This window comes from Carya illinoinensis, chromosome 15 (genome assembly GCF_018687715.1).
Source record: "Carya illinoinensis cultivar Pawnee chromosome 15, C.illinoinensisPawnee_v1, whole genome shotgun sequence".
Lineage (NCBI taxonomy): Eukaryota > Viridiplantae > Streptophyta > Magnoliopsida > Fagales > Juglandaceae > Carya > Carya illinoinensis.
Window position 1 is genome coordinate 35,452,482 of NC_056766.1, and position 10,478 is coordinate 35,462,959.

General features: G+C 32.6%; 1 protein-coding gene across 1 annotated transcript; it reads left to right on the forward strand.

Moving 5' to 3' along the window:
* Nucleotides 1–1,705: 1,705 nt before the first annotated feature.
* On the forward strand, nucleotides 1,706–9,493 carry LOC122295886. The gene is made up of 4 exons (XM_043105156.1): nucleotides 1,706–2,139; nucleotides 2,256–2,541; nucleotides 2,818–3,032; nucleotides 8,887–9,493. Exons 2-4 carry the CDS (start codon nucleotides 2,272–2,274, stop codon nucleotides 8,891–8,893), a joined length of 492 nt encoding a protein of 163 aa, XP_042961090.1. The 5' UTR covers nucleotides 1,706–2,139; nucleotides 2,256–2,271; the 3' UTR covers nucleotides 8,894–9,493.
* The last annotated feature ends 985 nt before the right edge of the window (nucleotides 9,494–10,478 follow it).

Consider the following 10,478-nt stretch of genomic DNA (forward strand, 5'->3'; position numbering starts at 1 on the left):
ATTACTTATAGATTCAAGATGGATTGAAATGAAATCTTCTATAACTTTTTTTTTTTTTATAGAAATGTTATATTTTATAATTAGAAAAGAGATAAACTTAATACTAAAATCCGAACACAATTAGGTGGCCGTTATGGATTTGTTTTGGATTGTTTGGAATGGAACTGTGCTTTATGCACGTGTCCCACCTACTCGTGTCTTGCGTGTGTTAGAAAATAACATGTTGTAAATCCATTCCACAACAATCAACCAATCACCAGCTTCCTTTCTATCCTCTCTCTCCCTCTCACATTCCCAATTATTTTATGAGGAACGTTACATATCATTCCATATCACACATTTTATATATTAAAATATTATTTTTTATTTTTTAATTAATTTTATTCTTATTAAACTAATTGAATTATTTTATTTATCATCCACATACTATATATTTATTATAGAAAAAATGAAAAAAAATTAAAATAAGTGTGGTGTGTGAAGTGTGAGGATGACAAGAAAAATTTTCCTTATTTTATTTATCCGAAGTTACTGTTGTTTATACAAAATAACTTTTAAAGATTTTAGAGACTTTTCAAAATTCTATACTTTACTGATATAATTAATTATATATAATTATATAATTTCTTATATAATTAATTATATTAGTAAAGTGTAAAAAAATTACGTAAAAGTGATTACATATAAAATTTTTATTTCAAGAAATTATATTTTACATAAAATATAATTATTTTTCTAAATATTTTAGTAATTTTGAAGCATGCATTTTTATTTTTATTTATTATTATTATTTTTACATGAAGTAAGGAATTTTTTATGCTTTCACTCTTAAGTATTCCTTGTTCTTACCTGAAAGGCACTATATTATTGATTCCCTTTTAAGTTTCAACAAAAGACTGCCACCAAGGCTTTGATTTAAGTTGAAAATCATAATATATAAAACATTGCTCTTTGTGATTAAAATATTCATCCTATATTTCGTAAAAGTAAACTCATAAATTGATATACTTTCATATGATATGTTAGATTTAATTTATAATAAAATTAATTTTACAAATTAATGTATTACTATATCCTTCCCACTAACAAAAGATTTATTATGGAAAGAGAAAATATAAACTAAAATGGAAAATATCGTACATCTATTATAAACAACTGGCATGAGTGAATTCTTTCAAATGTAATTAGGTGTGATCATGACATCACTCCTCCACAATTAAGTTTGCTTAAACAAGTATGCCATCTGAATTGATAAGCCCTATGAAGTCCTTGTGTTGGATTTGTTGTTAACAAAAAGAAAATAAAAAAATCTTAAACATTTGTCAATAGTTTCTACAACCTAAGGCCCTGATGGGTTATTATTAAAAATGAGATGAGATAAATAATTTTAGATAAAAATTAAAAATTAAATAAAATATTATTATAATATTATTTTTTAATATTATTATTATTTTGAGATTTAAATAAGTTGAATTATTATTTAAAAATGTTGAATTATTTATTATATTTTGAATGATAATTTAAAAAAATTATAATGATAAGATGATATAAAAATATTTTTCAATCCAAACTGTCTCTAAATCATATTAATTTATAAGTCTAGCATTCAAATTTTCCATTATAATATCCTATAAATTAATCAAAGGTATTAAATAAAATAATAAAGTACAATATCCCCAAGAAAGGGAAAATACTGTAGTATACATTCTATGCCTTTCTTTATGACACTGGTTTGCTCGCCGGTTGAGACCTTCTTTGTTTCTCTGTCTCTCTCTATTCTGTCCTTTCCTTCACGCCTTGAGCCTTATTTCTTCCCTAACTCAAAACTCATTGGGGTCTCATTCAATACACAGTGGTTCCTATCTTTGCTTTGAATCGTTCTCATCTAAATTTCGATACTTTATCTTGAATACAAGTTTTTGAGATTTTTGGGTTTCTTTGATCTAATCAGTTGAAACGCCTATCTGATCCAGTTCGGGATTATTGGGTTTTCTCTTCGGTGTTTGGATACTTTCAAACCGAAAGGAAACCCCTGGAAAATTAAGCGATTTAGACTAATATTAAATTTCCTACAGATGATACTTTGACAAAGCTAAAGCCTCCAGACAACTAACCCTTGTGATAGTATATTTGTGATCAGTTGGGTCTTTCATTCTCTTTCTGATAAAAAAGAGAAAAAAAGGCGTGCAGAAAGCAGAAGATCTTAGAATCTTATTCTTTTTTACATATTTATCTTATTTCCTCACTCTTCTCAGCAACCAAACGGTGGAAATGATGGGAACTGGGTTACGCTTTGGGCCTCTGCGCGGTGAGAATCGGTTCTATGTCCCATCGAAAGGCAGAAAAAATCAGAATCAGCAAAAACAAGCTCGGAGAGGAAAAAAGGGTGATGAGACCGCGAGGCTGGATTCATCTCTGACGAGCAAAGGCCCTCCATATTCATTGACAAAGCCTTTGGAGCTTCCTCTAAAGCCTGCTAGTAACCTTGATAGGTTCTTGGAATCCACCACGTCTTTGGTCCTGGCCCAGTATTTCTCCAAGGTTGATCTCTTATCTTATCTTTATTATTGATTCGTTGTAATTATGTTTGGTTTCTCAGTATCTGTAGGAGAAAGTATCGGGCATCATAAATTTGAATATTGGGCTTAGTAGTATTTAGTATTTATAAAGAGTGAAGAGTGTACTGTAGAAGACGTGATTTTTTCAGTTAATTTTCCTCCCTATGTTTTCTCAACTTTGCATAGACTTTTACATAGCTGTGATGCTCATTTTGTGGGGTTTGATACAAAAAAATTTCTGATTTTTGTTTTCTTGTAGACGACAATGAGGGGGTTGAGGACTTGTGATGTTGAGTTTCAACCATACTTCATGTTGAATGATCTTTGGGAAACATTTAAGGAACGGAGTGCATACGGGGTGGGAGTGCCTTTTGTACTTAATGAGGATGATTCTGTTGTTCAATATTATGTACCATATTTATCTGGCATACAATTGTATGTCGAGCCTGCTACAGGGTCAAATGCTAAGCCAAGGTAGTGCTATTTCCTAGTTGGATATGTGTATTTCTATTGTTTATTTGAATTTTTCCGTCGACATTTTCAACTTGAGAATCAGTTTCATCAATCTTCTTTATGAAAGTTCAATTGTTTGGCTTATATGAAAATTGGAATGTCTTTGTTGGTTATTTTTGCTTTGTTTAATTGAAAGATTTGCTATCCATGGTTGCCAATAGCTCTATCTTGTTCAAGGAAGCTGATTATGGGTGTTTCTATATGAAAAAGGATGTTGATTATGGGTCCGTCTATATGATAGGTGTGACGCCCCCAAATTCCGTTTGGGATCGGACGGACATTTGAAGCGTCGAGACATGCAACACAAGGTTACCTGCCCCCGTTCATGACATATAAGATGCAATATTCCTAACATGCATCTAACAATATGCAATATTCGCAGCGGATAAATTTTTTGTCTTTAGCAATACTATGCACCAAATTGAAAATATCCCAAATGCTTAAAACATACTTCATACATAAAAATCCATTGAACAACTAAGATCACAACACTAGTCCAAAATGGTTATGATCCAAAAAGTAGTAGAGATGCAACTCAATCGTACAAGTAGTAATTTACGTTAATTACTATATCAACATTTATGTCGCACCGTCACTTAGTCAACTGTGTCTAGTTGATCAGCTCCTGATTCTCCTTCAGGTCCTGTAACAAGATCTACCATTCGGGGGGAATGGTAGTTGGGACTACCAAAGTGAGATTTGATTACAAATCTCAGTAAGTTAACAAAAAACTTCCACACAAGCTAATGATGCATGGATGTCAGTAAAAGCATAAATGTATAATCAAATTCATAAGAAATTAAAGCATAACTTGGAGTACAACATAGCATAATTGACATAACTTAAATTGAAACATGAACTGAACTTGACTTGCAACTTGACTTAGCATGAACTTGCTCTGAAACTTGAATTAACATGAAAATACATACTCCACAGTTGTTGTGGCCCCATGTATTCTACACAAACTTGACTTAACATGAAAAATACATACTCCACAGTTGTTGTGGCCCCATGTATTCTATACAAACTTGACTTAACATGAAAAATACATACTCCACAGTTGTTGTGGCCCCATGTATTCTATGTGTAAATACATACTCCACAGTTGTTGTGGCCCCATGCATTCTACACATCACAATGCAGTTAAATACATACTCCACAGTTGTTGTGGCCCCATGTATTCTACATAAACTTGACTTAACATTAAAAATACATACTCCACAGTTGTTGTGGCCCCATGTATTCTATGTGTAAATACATACTCCACAGTTGTTGTGGCCCCATGTATTCTACACAAACTTGACTTAACACGAAAAATACATATTCCACAGTTGTTGTGGCCCCATGTATTTTACGCATCACATTTGTAGTTAAATACATACTCCACAGTTGTTGTGGCCCCATGTATTCTACACATCATAATGTACTCAAGATGAAATGTGACTGGAATACGAAAGGACTGAAGTCCTGACGTAACATAACGTGACTTGAACATAACTTAGAATACATGACCAACTTGAAATAGAAACATTTCGTAACATGGCATAACATATAATAGACAACATATTTAACATGACATACTTGCAACAGTGAATATTACATGACTTGACTTACATGTAATAGATGACATACTTAGCATGACGTACTTGTAATGTACAGTAATACATAACAGAATATATTATGTAACAGATAAAAATTGATGACAGAATAAATTCTGTATAATAGACAATTATATGATAACCTGACATGGCATGACACATATGATAACATACATACATACACTGTAGTTCTTTTACTTAGCATACATACACAGTAGACTGCTAGTAAGTTAAAAGCTAACTTACCTCGATCTCCGCGTTTCTTATAAAACCTCAAGCGCGATCACGAGGAACTGTAATTAGTGATTCTAAAAGTTAGTACTAAATCACTAATAATTTGAAATATGGAAAAATACTAACTTAAAGAGTAAAATTTCCATTTTACTTTCTATATGTAGGAAAATGACCGTTTTACCCATAACTTAAGGATTTTGCATACTAACTCCAAAAGTCACCAAAATTTACATGCCTCATGTAAATTTTATCCTCAACTCAAATATCAATTTAGAAAAATTTAAAACTAATCACAACTATTAAAACTCCATAGGGCCGAAATTCTCATATGCTATTTCTATTGATTTTTGTTTCCAACTTGTTTTGATCAACCTTTTGATCTATGACTTATAAATATGTGATCTTCAAACCAAACCATCACATGGTTTAAAAAGATATCCTAAAACATATATAAGCTTCTAATTCAAGATCACATGGTTAAAAATTAACCAAAACATAAATTTAGCCAGGAACATCCACACTTTGGCTTATCTGAATATCTCTTTACATAAAATTTCATATCTTTGAAACTAACATCAAATATCTTCAAAATAATAATATAACATGTATATAAGATGCTTAGGATCCTCCAATAAAATTATCAAAGTCATTAGAATAGGTTTAGACCACCAAAGAGTTAAACTTTCTCAAAATAGAAACTGTTTTTCTTCTTCCAGTTTCTAAGTTTCTAAATCTAAGCAAATATTTCATCAAAACCTTCAATCATGCAAAAATCCTCAACCAATAGTCATATATACATGTTAACAATACTCCATAAAAATTTCGGACCAATATCTATCCATTAGCTTGGTCAAAAACTCCAAACTATAACATATTCTCCAGTTTATCTCCCAGAATGACCTTTCTATAGTTTACACAATATTTGACTGATGAAATGATCTTCAAATAGGGCAAATAAGATATCCATGTAAACTAGACTCAGAAAGGAACAACTTATATGAAGGAGACTTTATGATAAAACACTTACAACAGCTTCGAAATGGGCATGCAAAAGAACTCCTAAAAGCTGTCCGAGAGAGAATGTTTGATATTCTTTTAAAGAAACGTGTAAATGAAGATAAGTTCGTGGGTGATGGCTGGAGATGCTTATGGAAGAGATAAGGGAGATGATAAGGCTGGAGTTGAGAGTTGAGTGTGGTTTTCTCCTACCCAAAATATCTATAAAATATTATCTCAAAATATTCTATCCAATAATATCTATAAAAATCAGCTCAATATATTTTCCAAATGTGGAGTAGACTTGGAAGAGTAAGGTGGCTAAAATCTTTCTATGTGTATTTTAAATCTCTATTCTTAAGATATTTTCCAAATGTGTATTTTGCTTAGGTGTCATGATCTCACACCTTGATTTCCTTCACAATTCCATCTAATGGTTTCTCTTTGTGCCAAGTATCTAATACTATTCATTATGTGTGGTTAAGATCTTGCCAAGTGTCCAAATAAAATATCGCTATCCTAATTTGGACATTTCACACTATAATTTTGAAAACACTACGCTCAGTACATTTACCGAGGTTACTATTCACTCCAAAAATAAACGTAATAAACTTAGTACTGAAAAATTCTAAATATTCAATTAAGCCTAGTGGTGTAGACTATAATGTATTCTGACACTTTTAACTATCTCAAATAATTAAAATCGCATTTCTGGCACCATAGTGAGTGATAACACTAACTATGTTGACAGGCTAAAATTTATGCGATTAGTCGATTCGTGTAAACTTACAGAGTTTTCACGAGGTTCCTAAAGTCAATAGAAATTCCTTAATTGAATTTCTAGCTGGCTGTTACAATAGGGGCAGGGGAAAAACTCATTGTATGACAAACTTGAGTGTCCCTGTACCCCCAAAATTGGCCTTGACCAATAGCATCGTTTGTGTCAAATTTTTTACTTACTTTTATTTGGTGTGCTTTTGAAATAAAAGTTAATGATGCAGTAAGCTGATATATGATGTCACTGTCAATATAGCTTTAGATGGTCTCTAAGTGTGGCAAAAGAATTTTTCTTACTGGTTACATGGCCTGGTTTCAAGAATGTTGAATGCCCATACTAACTGAAAACATCACAGGATATTCAAAGGGTGTAAAAGAATTCTCCTTACAACTTACAAACCTTCACCAAATCAATGAGACTGTCATGAATCAGGTGAGATTTATAAATTTGAGGTTTTTTTAGACTGAATTGCTAGGTTATGTAGAATATGGACGATTTGCAAGATTTGAGTGCTATATATACTGGCAGAAAATTTAGTGGTCCATGGTATCTGAAATCTAACCAAGCCATAATGAATAAATAAATTTGGCGAAGGGATAGTTTAATAAGGACCTCTTTTCTACAAACTCCTTTTGTTTTTGGGCTTATGTCCACAAACACCAGAAGGAAAAGTTTGCTCGGAAGTTGTTTCAGTTCGGAGGAAGCAAAACTAGTCAAATTGGAAAGCTGTTCATTAGGATACAATGAGATCTGAAAGAAAGGTAATCAAAAAGTGCTCTGAGTGTGAAGAAATTGTGATCAAAAGATGAACCCTTTTGTATATATTGTTTTACCTTATAAGAAAAAGATAAATTATTATGTATGTTTTAGTGTCTTGTGAGATACCCACTTGCAGGAATATGTTAATTTAGCATACATTTATTAGAGAACATTCTTTTGCTGATCTTGAAGTTTATGGAGAAGGTAATTTTCTTTGTAAATTCGGTTGGTCTGGCGTGCTGCTTTGTAGTTGACTGAACTCCATCTCGATTTGCTGGATATTTGACTAGATTCTACCAAAGTGATTTTTATTCCAGTGTTTGAGTGTTTTTTTTTTGTTTCCTTCATCTTGCTGCACAGTATAAAGGCAGGATTGTCACTGAATTTTTGGCTTCATGCATCTTGAATGATAATATTGCTTAGAGGTTCACGAGTCCAGAATTCTTCGAATTTAAACTGAGAAGCATTTTTCCTTAACTTCATTGTGTTGAGCAAGAGAGGCTTGTGATCTGAGGTTGAAGATACTAAATGCTGAATGGTGGCATCCGGAAAGAGCATCCTCCACAGTGCATTGGCTATTCCCCGATCTAACCGTTCTCAGATCATCGCTTTTCCTTGACGATTACTTGTCCATGTGAAAGTTGGTCCCGAAAAGCCTATATCAATTAAGCCATGAGAATCCATTAAGCTTTTTAATCCTCTGATGGAAGTAGACGTGACTGGTTGGCCCCTCACTTTATCCGTTTGACTGAGTAAATCATTGAAATCACTAGTACAAAGCCAAGGGCTGGGGAAAGATTGATGCGTAGATTCCAGATAAGTCCAGAATTTTGTCTTGTGTTTCCATTGAGCTGAAGCATAAACAAAAGTAGACAACCAATGATGATTAGGAGGATCAGAGTAGACCAAAATACAAATAACATTTGTATTAACATGCACCGGTTCTATATCCATCCTGAGTCGCCATAGCAACAAAAGTTCGCCATTTTTCCTTGTGGCGAGGACATTAACAAAAAGGTGGAAACTTAGTCTATTTACAATAGTAATGGTGTTTTCACTAGACACCATAGTTTCTGACAAAAATATAATATCCGGATTATATTTAGATATATAGGCCCTTATATTTCTGATTGCTTTAGGGCAGGCTAAACCCTTGCAATTCTATATCAGTGTCTTCATGGGAAAATTGGAGGCATGGTTGAGCTTGCCTCGTTACCTTTGTTTGCTTTCCCAGTTGAGATTGTCTTTTGAGAGGACCTAATGCAAGGCTTTGCCCTTGCTGTTCCCTTTGATTTTTTTGCTTTGCCAGTGAATGTTTTATTGATGGATAAGAGCATAAACGCTACGTCTTTCTCTTCATTGTAACTTTCAGTGATGCTTCTTGTTGTTCCTTTGCCATCTACTTCTAAAATTTTTTGGAATTTTTGTTTTGGGTGTTGTATGTCTTCAGTCTCTGAGAGCATCCTTTTTGCCTGGGTTTTTGTTTCTGAAAGATGGACTATAGTGACTGAGCTCCTTGATGGTTTATACTATTCTGAACGTGCTGGTTAATCTTTTGAGGATATTGCCTTGTATCTGATGGTTGGCCTCACTGACTTCTTTAAAGGAAACTTGGTGGAGGATTTGAACTTTGGTTGTCTGGAATAAGATGAATTGGCTGATATGTAATAGTTGGAGAGAAAATCTTTGGCTTCAGTTTTTACAGCGTGGGATTGAGAGCATTGTAAGGTCGGCCAGTTTTCCATCTGATTTCATGTTGCTGATTGAGAGAGGGCTGACCTAAATCATTTATTGGGCCAGTTGAGATGATAGGCTTTTTCCCAATCTGATTTATTTCTTCAGGCGGCAATTCCTTTGGGCTTTGAAGAGGGACTTCATTCGGTATGGCCCAAAAGGGGCTTAAGCCCGAAACAACTTCTTGTAATTGCGTCCATCAAGAAGGCCATGATTCCGAATTAAGTATTGAGTAAGAAGATATTTTCTGCAGCCATATCCCTTTGATTGTAATGAATATCCCGATTTTCCATATGTGAGATTTGACAATTGACTGGTTTGAAGGTATTAGGTGGATAGGATTTATTGCCCATATTTAATATTCTGCTTCCGGAAGTGGGTGAGGCATTAAACGCTAAGATTTTACTGTACTCAACAGTACTGACTCTTTGAAAAAGAGAGACTTATTCTAAACTGAGGTATTGACTCTTTGAAAAAGAGAGACATTTTAAGCTCGTCGTCCACGATGGGTTAGAAGGTTAACATGCATGACTGACTATTTTGAACAAGTCCTAAAGCCTCCTATCAATAATTATTTAAGATAAGTAGAGTTTAGTTCAACCAAATACATCCTATTCTTTTGGTTGAACTAAGCGAATACGTTTGCTTTGACTTTGAATTGCTCGAATGTTAACAACTTTATTTCCACAACACAAAAATATTGCATAGTGGTACGCGGTTAGTTAAACATAAGTTTGGGAATGTTGTAACAAGATGGTTTGTAAGTAGTAATAAAATAGTTTGAATTAAATATTTATTAAATTTTGGAAAAGTAGAGAGAAAAAAAGTTACATAAAAATATTATAAAATTAAAATATTTTTAAAATATAATTTTTAATATATATTCTTTCTAGATTTAAAAAAGTTGAATTGTTTTTTTTTTTTTTTTTATAAGTTTGATATGGTTGTAATGATTGGTTTGAAAGCTAGTGTTTGTGTTTAAATGATGTTTGAAAAAGAAATGTGATGTGATCAAATGAGACAAGATGAAAATTGTTTTAAAAAATGAACAATTGAGGTTAAATACATATATTTGTTTATTGAAATTATTTAGATTCATAATATAGATTTAGGAAAACTAGTCATCAATAAATTTTTATTCATAAAATCTTAATGGTAAAGTTGAGGATAAAAACTACTTTAACTCCCCTAAAAGTTATAATAATCTTGATAGAAGTAAAATTAGGGCCAAATGAAAGTCCCATCACAATTTTTATCCCCCCAAACCCAAACACACAAATTAGGGCTAAAGTTATTTGAAATTGTTGA